The sequence below is a fragment of the Schistocerca nitens genome, chromosome 2 (genome assembly GCF_023898315.1).
Source record: "Schistocerca nitens isolate TAMUIC-IGC-003100 chromosome 2, iqSchNite1.1, whole genome shotgun sequence".
NCBI lineage: Eukaryota > Metazoa > Arthropoda > Insecta > Orthoptera > Acrididae > Schistocerca > Schistocerca nitens.
Window position 1 is genome coordinate 1,192,798,529 of NC_064615.1, and position 25,324 is coordinate 1,192,823,852.

The 25,324-nt window shown below is 38.8% G+C and overlaps 1 protein-coding gene across 4 annotated transcripts in view; it reads left to right on the forward strand.

Moving 5' to 3' along the window:
* Positions 1–25,324, forward strand: part of LOC126237536 (thiamine transporter 1-like) — a 713,275-nt gene that overhangs the window by 422,023 nt on the left and 265,928 nt on the right. For all 4 annotated transcript variants that reach the window (XM_049947721.1, XM_049947722.1, XM_049947720.1 and 1 more), the window contains one exon: positions 3,336–3,549. In XM_049947721.1, coding sequence (XP_049803678.1) covers positions 3,336–3,549 — 214 coding nt within the window. The remainder of the gene's footprint in view (positions 1–3,335; positions 3,550–25,324) is intronic.

Here is a 25,324-nt window from a genome sequence, read left to right on the forward strand (position 1 = left end):
GTTCTAGGGGACTGATGACCTCAGAAGTTAAGTCCCATAGTGCTCAGAGCCATTTGAACCATAGGCTAACTTTTTTGCAATTTTCTGATAGTTTCAGGTATTACTGCATTTAATATGATAAAAAAACAACCACATGATTGTGAAATTATCTCCAAATCAAAGAGCAAATCACATTTACGCACTACAATTTGTGAATATAGGATGTTGTTTAATTTCTATTAAGCAGAAATGATTTATTTATTTTTGTTTCATTTATTTATTCATTCAGGAGTCGTCTGAAAATGATAGAAGGCTTGTCAATAAAAAGTAATGAAATTAAATAGCTGAAGTGTTGCTTATTTTGCCTTAAAATTTTTTTTTCCAAAAACTTTGTGTTCACCATCTTAACATTTGCTATTTGGTTAGATTTACTCTTGAAAAAAATTTCATCTCAGTAGGATTACATTAACCCCTGCCAACTAGAGGAAAAAAATTTAATTTTGAGAATTTTAGGTTTTTTAGTTTTTAGCCATTGTAAAAGTTATTGAGGTCTGTATAAAATCAAAATTAAATAGCATTCAATTTCTAGACGGCTGTTTATATTCTCAAGGATGTTTTCAGTTTCTTGCAATAATGGTACAGTTTATGATGTTCTTGAACACAACACAATATAAATTCCATTTGCTCCTCACCTAGCCAGTAGTCCATGATAATCTTGTGTCAATTCAACACACGTTTCAACAGAGTCATTAAGAGCTTTTAACTCCTTCACTATCCTTTTGTGTCTAAATATGAAGTTCTGGTTGTCCATATCAAAGGGCATTCTTGAATAAAACCAGTGTCTATAATCTTCAGGCAAGCCAACAGATCATTGCTCTTGCTTGGCACGAAGTTGTCTCTTTTGTCTGACATGAAATTGTGTTAGGGGATGGAAATTAACAAATAAAAATCAATAATTAATGATAATCAGAATAATGTTAAACTTACCATTTAATGGACCATCCAGTTCTCCACAAAAAAGGAATTATCTGCTTTAAATTTGTAGATTCTCTGTGTCCAAATTTGCTACCATTTTGACTCTGGTCTGTAAATCTACTTCTCATCAAAGAGAAATAACAGAGAGAACTGTTCAAATAAATACTACAATAGGTGACTTTTGAATCATGGATCTACCTTTTCATATGATTTCAGATCTTTTATGAAGCAGAGATCCAGATGAGTAGCTTTCACAACTCCACTGTACTGAAGCCACAGATTGGTATAAACAATTACAATGAAACAAGAGACATCTCTCAGTACATTCTGATTTTCAATAAATATTCAATTTGTGTTCTGAGAAGAAACTTTTTTAAGCAATAAAGTGTCCTTGCAACATGTCTTGTTCGATGTGTTGCTCCAGGAGGGTTTAATTTACGTTCCCCTCCACCCTCTCCACCGAGTATCTTCCCAAAAAACATTACACAGACCTCTATGAGTTCACTATATCACCTCTCACTGCCAGTTAATCTAATTCACTTCCAAAAAGTCTAACATCTCCTTAATTTTTGTCTCGTTAAGAACAAATCTACAATCTTTTTCCCAGTGTGAAAATTGCCGACATTGATACTTTTCCAGTTTTCTCTCAAATATAGAAAAACTGGTGCATCAGGACTGATTGTTACATCCTGGCACTTTACATTCAAATACACTTTTGGAAGTAAGTTTATATATTTGATGACAACATAAGATGCATACCCCATCAGGATAGACAGTGTTTGAGACAGTCGTGCCACTGCAGAAATTCTGTACATTTTTGTCAATACCCCAGTATGTTAATGCATTTTAAACAGCATTTGCCTGCTCTTTACCAGAACTATTCTGTAATTTTCAGACCCCAATGAGCTGTTCACTGTACAATTTTTGGGTCGCTAACCATTTGTATAGCTAATCTATAATTATGTTCACAATTTGTGAATACAGTTTTTCAATTTAATTGGCTGTAGATCATCAGCAGTGTCTGAAGGACATTGTGTAGCACTATTCAGACAGTGCAAAATACAAATATTGCAAACCTGAATGTTTAGGAAGTTAATACTGATTTCATTATCAAGACCTGTAGCCTTCAGATGATGTTATTTAATTTGGGGGCTGTGACTCTTTCTAGGACTTCAGTTAATTTGTTGGAGAAAGAGTTCAGATTACCATTAGCTAAACAAACAGAGTAATTAACTTTTCATGGATATCTAACGTTGTTCATTTAATAGCTGCCAATTCAAAATATTTATCTACAATGATTGTGTGTAGATCTTCTCTAAGTTTAATCTGTATGCCACTTCTGATAGAAATAGTAAATCCCCACACTTTTTTAATGTAGCTCTGCAGTAGCAATTTGCACACTCATATGATAGCAAAATATGCTGGATTTCGCTCTCGCTGCACTGGTGATCTGTGATGCGTACCACTGCGCTATCCAAAGACTGTTACTTAACTTCAAGCTGATGCACTTTATTTGCATATTTTGGTGGAGCATAAAAAATTCTGAGCAAATTTCTTTTGTGTTAGTTCTCATGATTTTTCCACCTCTGCCAACTGGTGGGTGTGCACCCCAGTGTTAGACATTATGTTCAGTGTACATGTTGAAGAAATTTCTATACTGATTGAGACACTTTTTAATGGAGTGGAACCTATTCTCATGATTTATCCTAAAAAGACCTAGTTCTCCTACCTATGATGACAGGCATTTTACCATTTGTGTCTCCACACACACCTGTTCTGCTCTCATTAATTACCACTCCCATTCCAGTCATGTTGACATGTAGACCATGCCTCATATAGCTGCATCTCCTGATAGTCCCCAAGGCACCAGGGCTGTGTGTACCTGGTCAGCAGTAATCAGTGCCACGTCCAGCTCTACATACATAGCTTAGCAGAGATCAGTGTACAATAGGTTGATAGGAGGCCATCTGGAAAACTGTTTGCATAAACAAAATGAAAAATGTCATATGGCATGGCAGCCTGGTGCAAGTATTTCATTGGATGCCACTTGGGTGACTTGCGCAAAATCCACAACAGAGTTGTCCAGTTGAATCTTTGTAATTGTTAACATTACTACCACTATTACTCCAGCAGAGTTAAATAAGTGACTCTGCACTTGGAAACTCTTGATCTTGAAAATGTTCACAGGTTTTTGTTTGGTATGTAGAGGAAATTATCCTTGTCTTTTAGATAATTTAATGGTTAAGAACATTTCTTACTACTTTTCTTAATTATTTGGGCCGTCAGCATGTAGTAATTGTTATTACATTTGATGTCATCACAATTTCAATAGATCATATTTCAGAATATTTTATTGAATGTGCATCCATGTTCTGTTCCAGCTGGTGGAGGTACTCTATGGCGTTTTCATGGCATCTGAAGTTGCTTATTACACATACATTTATGCTAAGGTTGATCGTGTCCATTACCAGAAAGTCACTAGCCACACAAGAAGCGCCTACCTCACAGGGAGATTTACTTCATCAGTAGTCAGCCAGATATTGGTCTCTACTGGCACAATGAATTATTTTGAACTCAATCATCTCACTGTTGGTGGTAAGATAGACATTCTATTTTGAACACACATAATAATAATAATAATAATAATAATAATAATAATAATAATAAAATTTTATTGTCATTCAGCTGATTACAGCAATAGACAAAGTCAAGAGCATATATTTCTACATAAACTACTATTTTGTTGTAAATTGGTTTACATAAAATAGGTACACATTAGAATACAGTATTTTCATCTTCAAAAAATTCATCAATGGTGTAAATCGGATTGTTCACTAGTAGCTTGTATAATTTAGCTTTAAAAATATTTACAGGCAGTTTTTTAAAGTCAGCACTTAGTCTATTAAACATCCTCAGTCCAAGAACTAGGTAGGAGTTCTGCAATTTTGATAATCTATGATATGGCACGTCTACAGATGTTCTGTTTCTAGTAATATGGCGATGATTATCACTTCTCAACACAAAATTAGACATTGTTTCTAATATACAATAAAACATTGTAGATGAGTAAGTTTACTACTATCATGATCTGTTGTTTAATACATGCAGCATTCAATGATAAAGAATGAGTAATCAAACAGCAACTCAAGTATCTTATGAATTTTCAATACACAATTATGGGAATGATAGATTGCTACTCACCCTAAAAGTGACTTGTAGAGCTGCAGCAGGCGCAGTGAAGAGTCTGTTACACACACACACACACACACACACACAGACACACACACACACGGCTGCTATCAGAGATAGTGGTCAAGTGCTGCTCAGGCTACAGCAGCCAGAGACAGCAGTCATATGTGTGTGAGGTGTGCTTGCTTGTTTGAATGCATGCATGCTTTTCTATTCATTTCCTGATTGAGGCTTTGGCCAAAAGCTTAATGTGTAACAGTCTTTTCATTGTCCCTGTCTGCAACTCAACATGTCATCTTTAGGGTGAGTAGCAATCTATCATTTCCATAATTGTTGATATTTCAACCGGCAGTTGCATTTTAGATAAATGAAGAGGTTTATGTATCCACCTTATCATATTGAATATCATCATTTGTGTCAAAGTCAAAATGTGAATATGTCTTACCCTGGTCATAGATTATCCACCTTCAAGATGCCATGTGTTGTTCCAGTATGGAAATCAGCACTACTAATTACAGAACAAACCTACTTACCAATTATGCATCACAAAGTATGGCTGATCCACAGAATAATTTAAAAATATGGCTAAATTTTTAGCTTTTAGAATTTTCTAAAATTCCATCATTTAGTTTGAAATGTGGGAGCAAGCTGCAGATGAAATGGGAAAGTTACTTGAAGAATGGGGAGTGAAAACATAGAGGCTTTGAAGTAACAATCAGTAAATGCCTAGATCCAAATTAATTTAGTGTAAACTTGCATGTGCATTTCACAAATTAACATTACATTCAGTATTTAATTATCCTCCCAACCTGGTACAAAAGCAGGTCTGTGCCTTATCTTTCCAGTCTCCCACCACCTTCCAAAGTCCCACGATCTGGCCACAGAGGAGCATTCCTCTCTTAGCTCAGTATTACCCAGGACTGGAGCAACTGAATTACATTGTCCACCAGGGTTTTGATTAACTCTTGTTGTGCCCTGAAATGAGAAATGTCCTGGTGACTATTTTTCTCACCTCTCCCACAGTGGTATTCCACTGTCCACTGAATCTTCAAAATATACTCATCAATCCCTATGCTCCCAACCTCCCTTACCTCAAGGCTCATGCCCCTGTTTTAGACCTGTCCTACACATCCTCCCACCACCATCTACTCCAGCCCGGTCACTAACATCACCTATCCCATCAAAGGCAGGGCTACCTGTGAAACCAGTCACGTGATCTACAAGCACACACCGTGCTGCATTATATGTGGGCATGACAACCAACAAGCTGTCTGTCTCCATAAATGGCCATGCAGGTGGGAACTTTCCTTCCAATAAATCCTACATTCCCATAACCCTCCTGGCCTCAACCTTCATTAGTCACTGCCCACACCCATCCAGCCTGCTCTCTCCCTGTTCCCATGCCAGGACTACACAGCCCTCATTCCACAATTGCACCCAGTCTTTTTACTTTTTTCCTTTTCTGCTACCCCTCTCTCCCTCACCTCTCCCCTGCCCTCTGTCTAACCTGCAGCACTTCACTGTCTGTCACCCCTACTCTACTATCCCACCCCCTTCCCATGCCAGCCTCCTCCTTACCCCCACCTATTCATCACTCCCATCATGCACTGGTGCTGCTGTTCACAGTGTGGTTTCAGTTGTGTGTGCGGGCACGCATGTGCGTGTACGTGTAGTCTATTGTTGACCAAAAGCTTTATCTGTGACAGTCTTTTTGTTGTACCTGTCTGCAACTCAGCATCTCTGCTATATGGTGAGTACCAACTTTTCTTTCCTTGTTACAGTTCATCCTGGATTTTCCTTTGTTTGATTTATGTTCAGTATTTTTATTAATGTTAATACTAACCAAATGTTTATAATCTCCTGTAAACTGACTTGTCCACATTGTTGTCATAAAATAATTTTCAAATGATCTATGGAACATGTTCGTAACTAACTAACTAACTCATACTATTAGAAGTGGTATGCCGCCTGTAATTACTTTGAGTTGGCAGTTCACATCTATGTATAACTACTTATCTCCCCTCAAACTGACTGGGCATGTGTGGTGGAGGGTACTTCTGGTTGTACCACAGTTTGTTCTCTCCCCCTCCGCATTGTTCATGGCAACTGAACGGGCATAAATTGCTCCATAGTATAATGGAGCTTTAAGTTCATATCCTGTTTGGTAAGTTAATTTTTGCAGCCAATTCATTGTGCAACTCTTACACAATGGTTCTTGTGTAATACCAAATAGATTGTAAAGGCTAAAAATGAATTCTCACTTCCAGTTTGGAAACATTAGTGTCGTCAGGAGAAAACCACCTTTCACAATTGGTGACAGGTATCTGATCACTGTGTAACAGCAAAATGTTGAATGTTGACAGTCCTTTTTCATTTCTCCCCAGTCCATTATTAATTTATTTGTGGTCTTGCTAAGAAGAAAAAGTGTAACATGGCTTTCAGATCACTTTGTGTTCTCAGAAGTTACCCTAAATCTGGTTATGTGTGTATTGTGTGTAGATTAAATTTTTCCAGAAGACACATGCAGATTAATTAATGCAGGTGAAACATATATCATAACAAAACATTGGAAAGGGAATATTGTGTTTAACAGATCTTTAAGTGCTGTGATACAGCTTCTGTGGTCAATATGTAACCACATGAACTAGTGATGTCGATAGTGTAAAGAGCATCCAGTATTTTCAGTTTTGCCAAATAGAAACATTGAGTAGTAATGAGATTACACAGAATTTAGTGAAGATTCATTGTAGATACAGTAGCACTTCAGTTTTAGATTCTTTGATTTTATGTTTTTCACAATTTTATGTTTTTCACAATTTTATACCATAATCTTGTAGCCCTGCGAAAAACCCATAAGACCAAAGCTAAAGGTTCCCTGATTCTACATTTCTTCAGAGTATGGTTCACTTTGATTCTATATTCTTATCAGAGTTTCTCTTCACTTCCTCCCATTTTCTTCCTACTGACATTGATGTGACTGAACGAGTTATAAGTGGCACAAACCAATGGTTTCCACTGCGGGTGGTGGAGGAGTTAAGGGAATATTTTAGGCCAGTGCAAAGAGTGGAGATGCGAGAAGGAAATGCTGGTGTAATCCACGGTCAGCATCTCACAATGTTTAGCTTCACCATGCAATTATGGTTGCAACTACTGGTAGGTGGCATCAGCAATGGAAAAACAGGATAGTTGACGTGAAGTGTTCCGAACCAAGCCAATACATGACAAAGAGGCCCAGCCCCCATCTTTTCTTGTGCCACTTATAACTCAGTCTCGTCTTTTTGCATGCATTCTGATGTACTGTGTTCCGCAACAGTAATGATCATTAACCTTTTAAATACAAACATTGAGTCTTGAAGAATATGCTCAGTCAGAATAGAGGAAACATCAGCTATTTCTGACTAGTGAGATCTTATTCGCTGGTGTCTTGTTACATCACCCAGTAGCCAATGCAACCATCACACCAGACTAACATATGCAATAAATTTACCAACCTTACCCTACAAAACATTTGAAAATCTTAAAATATAAACAGGCACAGAAGTAATAAATCAAAGTCAGAATGAGAATTTATTTCTTATCCTCCTAGGTAGCAGTTTTACCAACACTCATAATGTCAACTGACATAACATAATTGCAAATTGATAACAAACAAAGAAATTTCAAAATTTTATGTCAAATAATAGACCTATTTAAAAAATGGTTTTTTGCAACTAGTAATACTGTATGTTTCTTGTGGTTGTGGTCTTCAGTCCTGAGACTGGTTTGATGCAGCTCTCCGTGCTACTCTATCCTGTGCAAGCTTTGTCATCTCCCAGTACCTACTGCAACCTACATAATTCTGAATATGCTTAGTGTATTCATCTCTTGGTCTCCCTCTACAATTTTTACCCTCCACTCTGCCCTCCAATACTAAATTGGTGATCCCTTGATGCCTCAGAACATGTCCTACCAACCAATCCCTTCTTCTACTCAAGTAGTGCCACAAATTTCTCTTCTCCCCAATTCTACTCAATACCTCCTCATTAGTAATGTGATCTACCCATCTAATCTTCAGCATTCTTCTGTAGCACCACATTTCAAAAGCTTCTATTCTCTTCTTGTCGAAACTATTTATCATCCATGTTTCACTTCCATACAAGGCTACACTCCATACAAATACTGTCAGAAATGACTTCCTGACACACAAATCTATACTCGATGTTAACAAATTTCTCTTATTCAGAAACGCTTTTCTTGCCATTGCCAGTCTACATTTAATATCCTCTCTACTTCGACCATCATTAGTTATTTTGCTTCCCAAATAGAAAAACTCATTTACTACTTTAAGTGTCTCATTTCCTAATCTAATCCCCTCAGCATCACCCGATTTAATTTGACTACATTCCATTATCCTCGTTTTGCTTTTGTTGACGTTCATCTTATATCCTCCTTTCAAGACACTGTCCATTCTGTTCAACTGCTCTTCCAAGTCCTTTGCTGTCTCTGACAGAATTACAATGTCATCGGTGAACCTCAAAGTTTTTGTTTCTTCTCCATGGATTTTAATTCCTACTCCAAATTTTTCTTGTGGTTCCTTTACTGCTTGCTTAATATACAGATTGAATAACATTGGAGAGAGGCTACAACCTTGTCTCACTCCCCTCCCTACCACTGCTTCCCTTTCTTGCCCGTTGACTCTTATAACTGCCATCTGCTTTCTGTACAAACTGTAAATAGCCTTTCGCTCCCTGCATTTTACCCCTGCCACCTTCAGAATTTGAAAGAGGGTAATCAAGTCAACATTGTCACAAGCTTTCTCTAAGTCTACAAATTTTAGAAACATTGGTTTGCCTTTCCTTAATCTATTTTCTAAGATAGGTCATAGGGTCAGTATTGCCTCACTTCTTCCAACATTTCTACGGAATCCAGACTGATCTTCTCTGAGGCCAGCTTCTACCAGTTTTTCCATTCATCTCTAAAGAATTCGTGTTAATATTTTGCCGCCGTGACTTATTAAACTGATAGTTCAGTAATTTTCACATCTGTCAACACCTGCTTTCTTTGGGATTAGAATTATTATATTCTTCTTGAAGTGTGAGGATATTTCTCCGATCTCATACATCTTTCTCACCAGATGGAAAAGTTTCGTCAGGGCTGGCTCTCCCGAGACTATCAGTAGTTCTAATGGAATGTTGTCTACTCCCGGGGCCTTGTTACGATTTAGATCTTTCAGTGCTCTATCAAACTCGTCACGCAGTATCATATCTCCCATTTCATTATCATCTAAATTCTCTTCCATTTTTCCATAATATTGTCCTGAAATATATCTTCCTTGTATAGATCCCCTATATACTCCTTCCACCTTTCTGCTTTCCCTTCTTTGCTTAGAACTGGATTTCCATCTGAGCTCTTGATATTCATACAAATGGTTCTCTTTTTCTCCAAAGGTCTCTTTAATTTTCCTGTAGGCAGTATCTATCTTACCCTTAGTGATATATGCCTCTACATCCTTACATTTGTCCTCTAGCCATCCCTGCTTAGTCATTTTGTACTTCCTGTCGATCTCATTTTTGAGACGTTTGTATTCCTATTTGTCTGCTTCATTTACTGCATTTTTATATTTTCTCCTTTCACCAATTAAATTCAATATTTCTTCTGTTACACAAGGATTTCTACTAGCCCTCATCTTTTTACCTACTTGATCCTCTGCTTCCTTCACTACTTCATCCCTCAAAGCTACCCATTCTTCTTCCACTGCATTTCTTTCCCCCATTCCTGTCAATTGTTCCCTTATGATCTCGCTGAAACTCTGTGCAACCTCTGGTTTAGTCAGTTTGTCCAGGTCCCATCTCCTTAAATTCCCACCTTTTTGCAGTTTCTTCAGTTTTAATCTACAGTTCATAACCAATAGATTGTGGTCAGAGTCCACATCTGCCCCTGGAAATGTCTTACAATTTAAAACCTGGTTCCTAAATCTCTGTCTTACCATTATATAATCTATGTGAGACCTTCTAGTATCTCAAGGCTTCTTCCATGTATACAACCTTCTTTCATGATTCTTGAACCAAGTGTTAGCTATGATTAACGTTATGCTCTGTGCAAAATTCTACCAGGCGGCTTTCTCTTTCATTCCTTAGCCCCATTCCATATTCACCTACTACATTTCCTTCTCTTCCTTTTCCTACTACTGAATTCCAGTCACCAATGACTATTAAATTTTTGTCTCCCTTCACTATCTGAATAATTTCATTTATCTCATCATACATTTCATCAATCTCTTCGTCATCTTCACAGCTAGTTGGCATATAAACTTGTACTACTGTGGTAGGCGTGGACTTCATATCTATCTTGGCTACAATAATGCATTCAGTATGCTGTTTGTAGTAACTTACCCACATTCCTATTTTTTTATTCATTATTAAACCTACTCCTGCATTACCCCTATTTGATTTTGTATTTATAACCGTGTATTCACCCGACCATAAGTCTTGTTCCTCCTGCCACCGAACTTCACTAATTCTCATTAATCCAACTTTAACCTATCCATTTCCATTTTTAAAATTCTAACATACCTGCCCAATTAAGGTATGTGACATGCCACACTCCAATCCATAGAACGCCAGTTTCCTTTCGCAGTACCAGCACAGCAAGTCCATTTTGTTTAATGTTACAAGGCCAGATCAGTCAATCTTCCAGACTGTTGCCCCTGCAACTACTGAAAAGGCTGCTGCCCCTCTTCAGGAACCACACGTTTTTCTGGCCTCTCAACAGTTACCCCTCTGTTGTGGTTGCAACTACGGTACGGCTATCTTTATTGCTGAGGCACACAAGCCTCCCCACCAACGGCAAGGTCCATGGTTCATGGGGGGGAGGGGGTACATAATTGAAAATGCTATCACTTTTGCTACTGGTGTATGAGGTAATTGAGCCATTTCCCAACACACTACTGTTACAAAGCGTACCTTAAAACACATAGTTTTGAGGGTTCTTTCCTTTTATGTTCATCTCAAAAGTAGCAAAAAATTATAGGCTACGTGGGGAAATAAATTGGGAACTGTGAGATATGGTGAAAACTGCTAGATTACAATGTGTCAGATGTTTGCAACACTTAGATGTTTGTTTTCCACCAGCAGCCACCAGCTGTCTAGCATGATGATGTCACGTATGCAATGGCTTCTAGCATATAGAGTGATAGCAGGAAGCTTAATTGGTGGCTTGTTCCAAAATATGACTGATGCGATCACTGTATATTGCAAAACGATTTAGAAAAGATATCTGTGTGGTGCAAAAATTGACACTTGACCCTAAATAATGAAACTTGTGAGGTCTTCCACATGAGTGCCAAAATGAATTCATTGAGCTTCAGTTACATGATAAATCAGTCAAATCCAAAGGCTATAAATTGGACTGAATACCTAGGAATTATGATTATGAGCAACTGAAATTGCAAAGAACACAAACGAAATGTTGTGGGGAAGGCAAACCAAAGACAGTGTTTTATTGGCAGGTCACGTAGGAAAGAGACACCCTACTTTACACTTGTCCGTACTCTTTTGGAGTACTGCTGCATGGTCTGGGATCCTTACCAGATGTGGTTAACAGAGTACATTGAGAAAGTTCAAAGAAGAGCAGCATGATTTGTATTATTGCAGAACAAGGAATAGAGTGTCACTGATATGATACAGAATTTGGGGTGGGCATCATTAAAACAAAGGTGGTTTTCATAGCAGTGGGGCAATCTTGTTGTGAAACTTCAATCAAAAACTTTTTTAACCGTTTGCAAAAATGTTTTGTTGACCCCAACGTACATAGGGAGAAATGATCATTGTAATAAAATAAGGGAAATAAGAACTCGCACGGAAAATATAGGTGTTCATTTTTTCCACAAGCTGTTCAAGATTAAAGTAATATAGAATTATTTTGAAGGTGTGCGATTTTAAGAGTATCCATATAGATGTAGACATAGATAACAAATGGAGTTACTGTGGCTTCCACTTTGGTTTAGTTTTAATAGTTACACCTCCTACACCCTTCACTGCGATGCATTAATTTTACTTTCATTAGTTCTGCTCAGGGCCTGTCAACAGAATCCGGAACATATACTGCCTCTACAAACTGCAGCCAATGTAGGGTACTCCGTCTCCGATATTCAGCACCACGATCAACAGGACATGGTCAGTGAAGAGTTGTTCAATGGCTTATTCCTCTTTGTTGCAGTTCTCAGTGGTCTGTAATGCAATGTGATGGCAGACAGATTGTTATAAATGTAACATTGGTGGAACAGAGAAACACTCAAATCACAGCAGGCTTAACTTTATTTCATATTCATTGGTATAAATACAGTGAAGAGGCAAAGAAACTGGTACACTTGCCTAATATGGTGTAGACCCTTGGAGCATGCAGAAATGTAGCAAAATGACATGGCGTGGACTCAACTAATGTCTGAAGTAGTGATGGAGGGAACTGACACCATGAATCCTACAGGGCTGTCCATAAATCCATAAGAGCATGAGTGGGTGGAGATCTCTTCTGAACAGCACGTTGCAAGGCATCCCATATATGCTGAATAATGTTCATGTCTGGGGAGTTTGTGGCTAGCGATAGTAGTGTTTAAACTCAGAAGTGTGTTCCTGGAGCCATTCTGTAGCAATTCTGGGCATGTGGAGTGTCACATTGTCCTGCTGAAATTGCCGAAGTAAATTGGATTGCACGTGGACATGAATGGATGCAGGTGATCAGAGAGGATGCTGAAGTACATGTGACGTGTCATATCTAGACATATCAGGGGTCCCATATCATTCCAACTGCACATGCCCCACAGTGTTACAGACCCTCCACCAGTTTGAACAGTCCCCTGCTGACATGCAGGGTCCATTGATTCGTGGGGATGTCTCCAAACCTGTACACATCCATCGACTCAATATAATTTGAAATGAGATTCATCCGACCAGGCCTCATGTTTCCAGTCATCAACAGTCTATTCTCAGTGTTGACAGGCCCAGGCAAGGCATAAAGCTTTGTGTCATGCAGTCATCAAGGGTACTCGAGTGGGACTTCAGTTCTGAAAGCCCATATCAATGAAGTTTCATTGAATGGTTTGCACACTGACACTTTTTGATGGCCCAGCATTGAAATCTTCAGCAATTTGCAGAAGAGTTGAAATTCTGTCACGTTGAATGATTCCCGTCGGTCATCATTGGTTCCATTCTTGCAGGATATTTTTCCACCTGTGGTGATGTTGGAGATTTGATATTTTACCAGAGTTCTGATATTCACGGTACACCTGTGAAATGGTCATATGGGAAAATACCCACTCCATCACTACCTGAGAGATGCTGTGTCCCATCGTTCATGCGCCGACTATGACACCACGTTCAAACTCACTTAAATCTTGATAACCTGCCATTGTAGCAGCAATAATTGATTCAATAACTGCACCGGACACTTGTTGTCTTATATTGGCATAACCGAGTGCAGTGGCATATTCTGCCTATTTACATATTTGAATACACATCCCTATACCTCTTTCTTTGGCACTTCAGTGTAAGTACCACATGAGTAGGAAAACTTGTGTGTATGTACATGCTTTCACGAAATGTGCAGTGTTTACACTACAGCAAGCAATGAGATTGAAGTGCAAATGGTACATGTTGGCAATACTGGAAAATGCTCCAATTCAACTGTTCACCTCAATGAACAAGGAAAATTTTACAAGCAATACGCTAGAGGTCACTGTGTTCATGTCACCTGAGTTTGCTGCAATGGCATTGGCTACTGAAGGAAAACACACAACCTCATGTTAGATTCTGATGCCTGTCACTGCATGTCACAGTTTTTGGTTTAATTCATCATGTTTATATATTTTTGCTTTTTCCTGAATAAGCACAAAGAACAGAACTATCAAAAATGCATGATGTTGTACCCAGATAGCAATTTCAAGTTCTTGATAGGATTCTTATTATACATCAATGATTCCTTGAGTACTGATGAAATTCGTTACCACAAATTATTGTATAAACATTGCATTGTACATTTAATTTCCTTCACTTGTACAGATGTTATACAATGTATTGGAGATAATTATGATTTTAAATCACATATTCCAATTACATATGTTTCTGCTTGTATTTTGGGGGTTTTAACATTTTCTTTGATTCTGTATTATCCTTAATTTTGCCTATATATATATATAGTCTGGACCACTCATAATAGTAATCAGACACGCTGTATAGGTGTCAACCTTTTCAGAGTTTTTCAATTTGAAGGGTGTAGAACAACTGCTGTCCTCAGCATAAACTTAGACGCAACTCACTACAATGATTTAAATGTAAAAGTGATTCTAAATTGTTTCCACACATGTAGTGTTTGTTGTTTCTGCTGCTGCTTCTGCTGCTGCTCTCTTTGTTCTTGTTGTGGTGCTGTTGGTTTTCGGCCCATTAACTGGTTTGATGCAGCTCTCCACTCTATATATACATTTGAATCTTACTGCAGTAAGCAAGACATGGTCTTTGTCTGCAAGTTTTACTCTGCACACTTTCCTCCAGTACCAGATTGACCATTGTTTGATGGCTCAGAATGAGTTTGATCAGTTTTAGTCAGTTTGTGCTGCATATTTCTTCTCCCCAATTTGATGGAGTACTCCTTATTAGCTATTCGATCGGCCCATCTAATTTTCAGCACACTTCTGTAGCACCACAGTTCAGTTGTCTGGACTTCTTATTATCCATTTCTGTATTTATTTCATTATTTATTTATTTTGTGTTCTGGTGATTTGTATTGTGAATATATATGAAAGGATATGGAATGAGTCAGTTTACAAGTTTTTTGTAGTTATGTTGTATATTATTTTGTACATAGTTCAAATAAATTGTATATTAAAGTACCTACAATTCAGAAACTCAGAAGTATTTCAATATGCTTACAATTATATACAGACGTGTACACAAATAATGATCTGAGAATGTATCTGATTGTTGCAGGTACATGCTTCAGGAACTCTTATTGTGTAAAATGGCCCTTACAATAGGAACTGTCTTATGTATTTTTTCATCCACTAAATAAATTATTTGTGAAGGAAGAACATTAAAAATCTTACACGCACTGAAATTGCCCTCCTCCCCTCCCATTTCTACCATACTCAGGTTCAAGTGCTCATAGTAGATGCCTTCTTTTCTTCTTCTACCATGATAGTGATACACCCTCCTAGGTTCAGAAAGGTTTCTTTCTCTCCTCCCCAGGACATTTCTAAAGGGAAGGCATGGCTTGTAATATGATGTCTGATCATGACAGTTGATAATGCATGTTCTGCACAGTGCTCCCATGCTGGCTGCAAGGTTGGTAAGGCGTTCTTGTGGTAAGGCATTCCATTCCTCCAACAGCACGCTTGATAACTGCTGCATGGTTACTGGTGCATTTGGATATTCTGCAATATGTCTCCCCAATGCATCCCAATGTGCTTCAAGTTGGGCCAAATGCCCTCTCATTCCAAGAGGTGCTCCATGTGTGCAGTTCAATGTGGCTGCACATTTTCATTCATAAAATTTAAGTTGGAGTCAAATGCAACCTGTAAAGCCACATGTTGTCTGTCCTCTACACACATACCCCTTCAATGTCATTGCCCCCAAGCATGCAGTCTACCCCACATAACCTAGGTCTATGGTTTGTGGGGGCCTGTGATGATAAAATATTAATAATGAAGTTGGCTCATCAGTTAAGTCATAATAATAATAGGAACATACTGTTCAACACAATCATAGAAAACAGCTCTGTCAGATTAGTTCAAGAAGACATACAAGCAGAACACAGCATAGTATCTCTTGAAAATGGTGTAACTGTAGGAGTGCTGAGGTGATGAGATTGCTGTAGCCACCAACATTGGGCACCAAGCCAGCAAGGACAGTATCAGGCTGAATTGGCAGACCAACAAAAAACCAGTAACAACCCATGTCATTATGAGCTGAAGTTCGTAGAACCTGACCGAAACTCCACAGCATGTATCAAATAAGAGACAGGTCTAGTAGCATATATTACTAGAAACCTGATGCACTACACTTTTGTGCCAGACAGTGGAATGTACTGGCTCACTGCAGGTCGCTAATGCTTTGGATTGATGGAATACTAAAATGCTGGTTTGGACACACATAATTTGTCTACTTTAAAGTCCGGATTGATATTGGCATTGAGGCTGCTAAATGGGAGGAGAGCTCTATTTACCTTGAGAACTGCGTTGTAAATTCCTCTTAACTGTTATGAAAAGGCAAAATACATAAACTGTGTACATTCAATGAAATGTCCCATGCAGTAAGCAACAACCGTGCAGGTTTACTAGATAAGAAATAAAAATGACGAGACAAATAAAATTCTGTTCACAGACAATATTTGTAGCAAGCATTGAAATTGTCAGCTGCTTCAAGAACCTACAAGTAATACTTGGATACGCGCTGTGGCACTAGGCCACTGGTGTGCTACACTTTGAATATTCCTCCAAAGGTTCTATGCAGGCTGGCCACCAGAGGCCACCTGTGGAGGGCCAAATGACTTGTGCACTCGGCATGGCATCTGCCGCATAATCTACTGGAGCCTTCCTCTTTATAAACGCAGTGCAGCCAGCACTCACACTTGTATTGAGTTTATATTTACTGTCAGCAACTGGTTGTATCAGTACCCGAATTATTTTTATGTTTGAGTCTATGTTCTCAACTGTCGTTCAGTTGTATGTGGAAGAAGAATGAACGTTTAGTCATTATGGCTGTGTTGGCTCTCCTTGAGCAGCATCAGACTCTTACTGTAGCTGTCATGAATGTGTCGGCCACCTTGACTACACAGGCTTCCACACCATCAGTGTATCCACCACTCTTAGCCATATATTACAATGTACCCCAAGGCTGGGAGACTTATGAGAAGTAGCTTTGTCAATACTTCCTTGCTTTTGGTGTCACTGATGCAAACAAATGTAAGGGTTTTTTACTTTCTTGGATTTCTCCTCAGATCTGCCAGTTGCTATGACAGGCAGCCCCATTCCAGGAACCTGTTTCACTTTTGATCAATGAAGTGTGTAAGTTGTTGTCAAATTATCACCATAAACATATGCAGTCTTCACAGCGCATGTAGAGTTATATTGTTGTCATAAACAGCCCCACAAGTCCTACCAGACTTGGGCAGCCAAACTCCGCATCCTCAGTCACAATTGTCAGTTTGTTACCAGTACTCATGGTGACTCCTATGCTGATTCTGTGGTCCATGATACTCCAGACGAGGAAGGGCATTAATACGTACTACAGTGTGAGAATTCGTCATTGGCTGAAGTGTTAAATATTGCTCAATCTTTCGAGGCATCTTGTGCTTGAGGCTTGGTGTGACATCACTGCAGTGGCTTCCATTCTTGGTCATTAGGTGTCAGTTAGTTCTCGGGGGAAAGAACAACATGGCAGCCATACAAACGCAGCCTCCACACTGCACTGGAAGCAATGCACCAAACAACAACAACAACAACAACAGAAGCACTCTACACTCCTGTCTGACCCATACTGTTTTGTGCAACATGACAGGCCCACCTGACCTAAGCACTGGGTGATTTACTACTACTGTAGGAAAATAGGACAAATAGAATCAGGTGTCATTTCTTGTCTCTTCCTGTGAACACAGATATGGATGTTAATTGTATGCCTGCAGTGTTCACAAATCATTAAAAAAGTGATGGGCAAAGTGCCCAGGCAAGAGGACAGCAGTGCAGCCATGATTTTACTAAACTCAAACATATGCAGATATGGGATCTCCAGTATTGTCTCTGGTTATTTGACATTTGGTGAGTTACAGCAAGTAGAATATTCCAATTTTGGGGCACTTTACAGCTTTCGCTACGTATAAATCTGTGGTTTGTTCCTTGAGGTTTTGATTATGGATTATGCTGGCACCCCAAGTTTGTTCAGTTTGGATGCTTTCAATGCTTTTGGCTTTTCCATTTTGGACACATGGCACCTCTTTTACCAATGATGATCATTACCAGGAGTTAAACTCTTCGTGTTCAGAGTTCTGATCTCTTTTCTTGGAGGGGTTAGATTATTCTACTAATTTTGTGGTCCACATTATCATGAAACCTACGCACAGGCACACTTTTTCTGTGTGCAACCTGTTCCATTGGCTTTGTTTGATCAAGTGAAATCAGTATTCGACAGGTTTATGTCATTGGGATTCATACATTGTGTCATGTGACACTGAGAGAATAGTCTACCCCCCTCATGATTGTCAAAATCTCGAACAATCAGTTTCACCTCTACAGCAACTTTAAAGTTTCAGTTAATGCTTAGTCTGTCATTGAACCTACCCTATGTCCCCTCCAGACAATTTGTTAGCTAAACTCACCAAATGGTTCCATGTGAGTAACAAATCCCTTGGATTGTACCAATATTAGCACCTCCCACTCAGTGTGGCTAGCACCCAGAAATTCTGCAGCATTTCTTGGAATAACTGACTATGTCCATTGCAATGTGCATCAACTATCTCAGTGACATCATTATTATGGGTGTATCTACAGAAAATCATTTACATAACTTATGCACGTTGTTTGTAGTCTTAACATATTGCAGGGTTGAAACTGAACTTAAATCAAGTCACACTTTTTTCAGTCATCTGTTGTGTATTTGAGGTTCAATTTTTCTGAGGATAGTGTTGGGTCCTTACATCATCATATCACAGACACAGCTCTGCCTCACCCTACAATTGTCAGAGAACTCCAAACACTTTAGGTAGAATTGCTTACTATCACAAATTTATTTTTGATGTGGCCACATTGGCCAATTCACACCATGAGTTGATCCACAAGAACATTCCTTTCCAGTGGATGCTGGCCTGTGACAGTGCATTCATGCTTTTGAAATCTAAATTACATTGTGCTCTTTGTTTGGCTATTCTCCAGCCTGGCCATCACCCGGTTTTGGCTATGGATGTCTCTCAGTGTGGTCTCGGGGCTGTTCTTCACACATCAATATGAGGATGTTTCCGAACATCCAGTACCTCATACATCAAAAAATGCTCAACTCTGTTCAGCAGCACTACTCCCAAGGTGAAAAGGAAGCACTGCTATTGTCTATGCCCTCATAAAATTTCATGTGTGCATTACTAACCACAAGCTCTTGGTTTTGTTGTTTAATGTTTCTGCTTTGTTTCCCAATAAAGCAGCACATTGCCTCCAGTATTGGGCCATGTTTTTGTTTCACTACATCTATGAAATTCATTTTTCACATATCGCACATCTTGCCAATGCTGATGCACTGTTGGATTCCAGTTGATCTGGATTCTACTTTTGATCATGATGATGTTGAGACACAATGTACAGTGAAAGGCACCAGAATCACAGCTGCTGTTGCTACCATTCCAGTTTTGCATCAAGTTATTTGCCTTGTTCAGCTAGGTTGGCCAGACAGGCATGTACACAGGTCTTCTGGTCCTCTGTAGAACTCTTTTGCCCTCCATCATCCCTTTTGGTATTTGATGGTGGTGTTCTCTTTGCTACTGATGAGCTGTTGCCTAGGGTTGTGATCCCAGGTGTTCTATGGCTGGACGTGCTTCAGCTCCTATATCGGAGTCATTGGAGTGTCCGCATGCCAAGTTATTGGTCCTTTGGGCCATGTTTTCGACTAGTGTTGATGGTAATGTACATCTCATGGCCTGCTCTCAGTGTGCTACTCTGTGGGTGTCATCATGGGTGACACATTTTCCTTAGCCAACACTGCAGCATCCATGGGAATACATCTGTGTTGATTTTTCAGGACCCTTTCCAAATTCTTACTGGTTGTTGGTTTCTTGTGACACTCAGTTCTTGCTTTTTCTGAAAAATTGATGAAGTACCTCTTATGATAACTGTTTTGATTTACTTCCAATAATTGCTTATATTTGGAGCTGTATATTGCAGTATCTATTTGAGCTACACACTTAAAGTGTATTTTCCAATAGCAACTAAGATTTTATTATGATAGATAACACAGGCCAACAATGGAAAAACTTTTTTGGTGAAAATGCCTTATTCTGATGAATGAGTTTGGTATCGAAAGGAAGACTGGAGGCTTTTTATTGATTCATCCAAAACTAGGTTAAAGGCTGTTTTATTACACAATGGCAAAATGTATGCATCTATACCTATTGGACATTCTGTACATCTGAAAGGAAGCTATGAAAACCTAGAAATAGTGCTAAATAAAATAGGCTGTTCTGCTCATGGTTGGATGCTATATGGCGATCTAAAAGTAACATGCATGCTCCTTGGTCACTAAAGTGGCTTTACCAAATTTTCATGTTTCTTGTGTGAATGGGACAGTAGGTCTATGGATCAACACTGGTGCAGAGAGAGCTGGCCTGTGAGGGATTCTTTAAAACCTAGTGAGAAGAACATGCTACGAAAAAACCTTGCAGATTCAAAAACTGTACTCCTACCACCTATACATATAAAGTTAGGTGTAATGAAACAGTTTGTAAAGGCTTTGCCTAAAGATGGTCCACGTTTTAGGTATCTCTGCCAAAAATTTCCACACCTTTCAGAAACTAAACTAAAAGAAGGCATCTTTGTCAGACCCGACATTAGAAAATTGATGTTTGATGTTAACTTTGAATCCACAGTGACCTTAAATGAGAAAGATGCATGGGTATCATTCAAGCAAGTCATTACAAAGTTCTTAGGACATGAAAAAAGACCCAGAATATGTTTCTATTATAGCTACAGTGTTAAAGAAGTTTAAAACTTTAGGATTTTTAATGAGCCAGAAAGTTCACTTTTTGAACAGTCACCTTGATTACTTCCCAGACAATATGAGAGATTAATTTTAATAATCAACAGCCTCAGTTCCACTGTTTACCTAGAATTTACCTCGGTTTCAGTCGGGATAACCCAACCTTCTTCAGAATAACAGTGACTATCATTTGTCCATAGTGGACAACTAAAACTACAAATCCATAAATTATCATTGCACTATAAAAACTTATCTGAAACTGCCTCGGCCCCACTTTGCGACCGCAATGCGGTGGCCTCGAGTTCTGTACTGGAACTGACCATAGTGTCATGAGGCCTGCCTAGGTGGACACAATACCTTGCACTTGCACGTAAACTGTATGATAGTTACTTGTTGGGACAAGATGCGAACTTAAATCCTGAGCTTGAATTTACTAGTAAAGTGAAATAAAAGGTATAGCTGAGGAAAAGGGTGTATATGTTATCCTGTGCAGAATGTACTTAGATTGACTGTCTTAACCTGTATGATGTATTCATTGGTCATGGTATGAGGAAGACGACATGTGCTTACAAAGTATGGCCTATCTAGGAAAATTTTTGTGCTTAAGCATGAAGTTTAATCACCTAAAAAGACCTTAGGAGTGGGAAGGATAATATAAAGCCAACATTGTCATTATTATGACTAGGTCTAGAAATTTTTAAGACATAATTGTTAAGCACTTGCTTAGCTATGGTTACAATGCATGAATATCCTATTGACTTAGCACACAAATGGTCATGATTGAACTTATGAACAAGTCTATATCTAATCTGTAACATCCGCCGATACGGGCCATATAAAATAGATGGTCATTATTCAAGATTAGTATATTTGACCTGAAATGGTTTAGAATCAAGTCAAAAACTAATGCACATGCCTGATTGAGCTTCTTGGCGAAGTTATGGCTATGAGCTGCAGAAAACACTATAGTAGGCGATAATGTGGCAGCAATGGGGTACTCAATTTGCTTTCATGGAGGTGATCCACACACATACTGTAAAAACTGTGTGTGGACCATTGTCATTTAACTTAGCGAATGACAGCTGAATTATGTTTAAAACTAAAGTGTGACTTGGCAAACATCGCTCCGGTCAACAGACTTAAAATAATTGACTGACACAGGTCAATAGGTCAATGTGTAGCCATACCTAAGCAAGTGCTTAACAATTATGTCTTAAAAATTTCTAGACCTAGTCATAATAATGATGATGATGTTGGCTTTATATTATCTTCCCCACTCCTAAGTTCTTTTTAAGTGATTAAACTTTGTGCTTAAGCACAAAAATTTTCCTAGATAGGTGTAAGCACATGATGTCTTCCTCATATCATGACCAGTGAATACTTCATAAATGTTAAGACAGTCAATCTAAGTACATTCTGCACAGGATAACATATACGCCCTTTTCCTCAGCTATACCTTTTATTTCACTTTACTAGTAAATTCAAGCTCAGGATTTAAGTTCGCATCTTGTCCCAACAAGTAACTATCATACAGTTAATGTGCGAGCACAACGTATTGTGTCCACCTAGGTGGGTCTGATGACACTACGGTTAGTTCCAGTATAGCACTCGAGGCTGCCACATTGCGGTGACGAAGTGGGGCCGAGGCAGTTTCAGATAAGTTTTTATAGTGCAACGATAATTTATGGATTTGTAGTTTTAGTTGTCCACTATGGACAAATGGCAGTCACTGTTATTCTGAAGAAGGTTGGGTTATCCCGACTGAAACCTAGATAAATTCTAGGTAAACGGTGCAACTGAGGCTGTTCATTATTAAAATTAATATTTATACAGTTGCTCACAGGGCCGCAAAATGTTGAAGATATTTAAATATGGGAGATGTTAGTGAGGAGCAAGGAGAGCATTTTCACCAGGACATTAATGTGATGGAAAAACGCTACCAAGGCTGCTGGAACACCAACATGTTGGTCACTTCACTGAGAAGTTCAGCAAGCGACTCATCGTAGAAAACGCTACACAAGAAGCTTCAGAGAAAAAAGAGAGAGAAAATACAAACCAATTCCAGCTGACAAGTGAAACCTCTATTAACTCATATCATAGTTGTAAGTAGCTTACTGTAAATACAGACCATGCTTATGTTGTAAGAATGCGTTTCATTAATTTCCCCATTTACCGCATAGCATAGGATTTTTATACTATATAATAAAGAGCATATTGCTCAAAAACTATGGGTGATACCAAAAACTAAGGCTAGATTTGGTTTCAGCAACATCAACTATCAAAGTAAAAAAAGTTTTTAAAAAAAATTTTTTCATTGGTCTGTGTAATTTTTTAGGTCATACTGTATCATGATTTCCATTACAGCTGTTACATATTTTATGCTACATGATTAATTTTATTTGTTTCTCTTCTTTTTTATATGAATGATCATAATAGTTGCAGTTTGAACTACTTTTTCCCGTTGTAGGAAATTCCCATAGTTAAAACTATCTAGACTTTTTATCTTTCAACATAACACCAATGATTTGATGTGTATAGCTGCCATGTTTGTGTCATCTGTCGCATGTTCACTACATAATTGGCCAAAGCTGAAGGTTAATGCCACACCTACAGTGGATCCATAATTCTCCTGATCTTGATGTCAATTGACAGTCGGATGATATGGGAACAGAAAGAAATACCAATACTGGAATGTCGTTTCCTACAAAGTAAGTGGAAACTTGATAGAACAACAACAACAACAACAACTGATGATTCCTGATTACAGGTGACAGGCCAAGCATATTTGTTTCCAGTCTGATATCTCAACCCAACAGCTCTAGACTGATGAGATATATCTGTTAATATAACAATGAAAATAATAAATTATTGATAATATAAAGTAAATAATAAGAAGTGGTAGGAGAACAAACACACACACACACACACACACACACACACACACACACACACACACACACACACACACACACACACACACAAAATTGTGTAACTTTTACAAGCTTTTGGAGCCAGTGGCTCATTCTTCTGGCAGAAGAGTTGAAGGGAGAGGGGTGAAGGAAAAGGACTGGAGAGGTTTAGGGAAAGGGTACAGTTCAGAAAAGTCACACTCCCCTGGTCAGCGGAGACTTACCGGAAGGGATGAGAAGAGAAGTCCCTGCCCAGAAATCCAAATGGGAGACTAATTTACCTCCAGAATGTTTCACCCAAACAGTAACCAAACAGTAGAGCTGGATGCCCTCAAGCAAAATTATAGCTGTAGTTTCCCCTGCTTTCAGCCTATTCCCATTATCAGCATGGCAAGGCCATTTTAGTTGATGTTACAAGGCTAGGTCAGTCAGTCTTTCAGATTGAAAAGGCTGCTGCCTCTCTTCAGAAACCATACATTTTCCTGGCCTCTCAACAGATAACCCTCCTTTGTGGTTGCACCTGCAATATGGCTATCTGTATCAATCAGGCATGCAAGCATGCAAGCCAGTGGCAAGGTTCATGGTTCATGGAGCCTAGAAAGTGTATATGATGTGTTCTTCTGTTACAGAAACAACATTACATGGAGTTTATTGGCACAGATTGTGCCCTTGAATGCATATAACTTTGGCAATGGTTTCATTAACCTTGCCTCTGACTCACAAATAGTACTTGGTATTTCACAAGAGATTGACCATGATGAACAGTGGTGAAAAGTTCCTAGAGCCATTTTTAGTAAACTCTCAGCAGAGGCACAGTACAGTTGTACTTTAATACAAAAATTGCCTTTGTATGTGCTTATATCACCACAATAAGCAGTTACCACATTTTCTGATCAAGCCCTGACACTTCTACAACAACACTGCTTGTGCAGGGCACCAAACACACCACTTGTTTCTGGCCAATTCCCTCAGCCCACCACTACACCTCATCTGCCATGTTTCCAGCTTGCCCCACTCCAGTCAACAACCTCCTTCCTCTCTAGCTAACCACTGCATGAGAGAGAGAATGGAGCTTCACAGACTGACTATTAATCACTGCTAGCATGGCACATACTCCCCTTATATTTTGACCATTGGGGAAACACATACTTGCCTTGAGGACCTAGTTTTATCTGGAAGATGTGAGCTCTAATTTGTTTGCCAGTCCAAGGTCCCTTAAGTTCACCATAACTAGTATAAAAAATTCAGTGTCCTCCAAGGGCAGCAACTTTTTATTGATTTTGTCTGATGCCTTAACTACTCCTTTGTAGTTCTTAATGAGCACCCAGTCCCCAATCTGGCAAGTGTTCAGCTGCCTACCTTGATTATAGCATTTATTTTCTCTTTTGTAGGTTCACCACTGTTTTGTTTTGACAACAGCTTCTTTGCAATCACCTGGTAAGAACCCATATTTTATGGTAACAAGTCCTCAATGGACCACAAATTGCAATCAAGGGTGGCCTATCTATAACCCAACATGAGATCGGCCAGGGCACACTTATCACTCTCGTGCCAAGCAATGTTGAAGGCCAT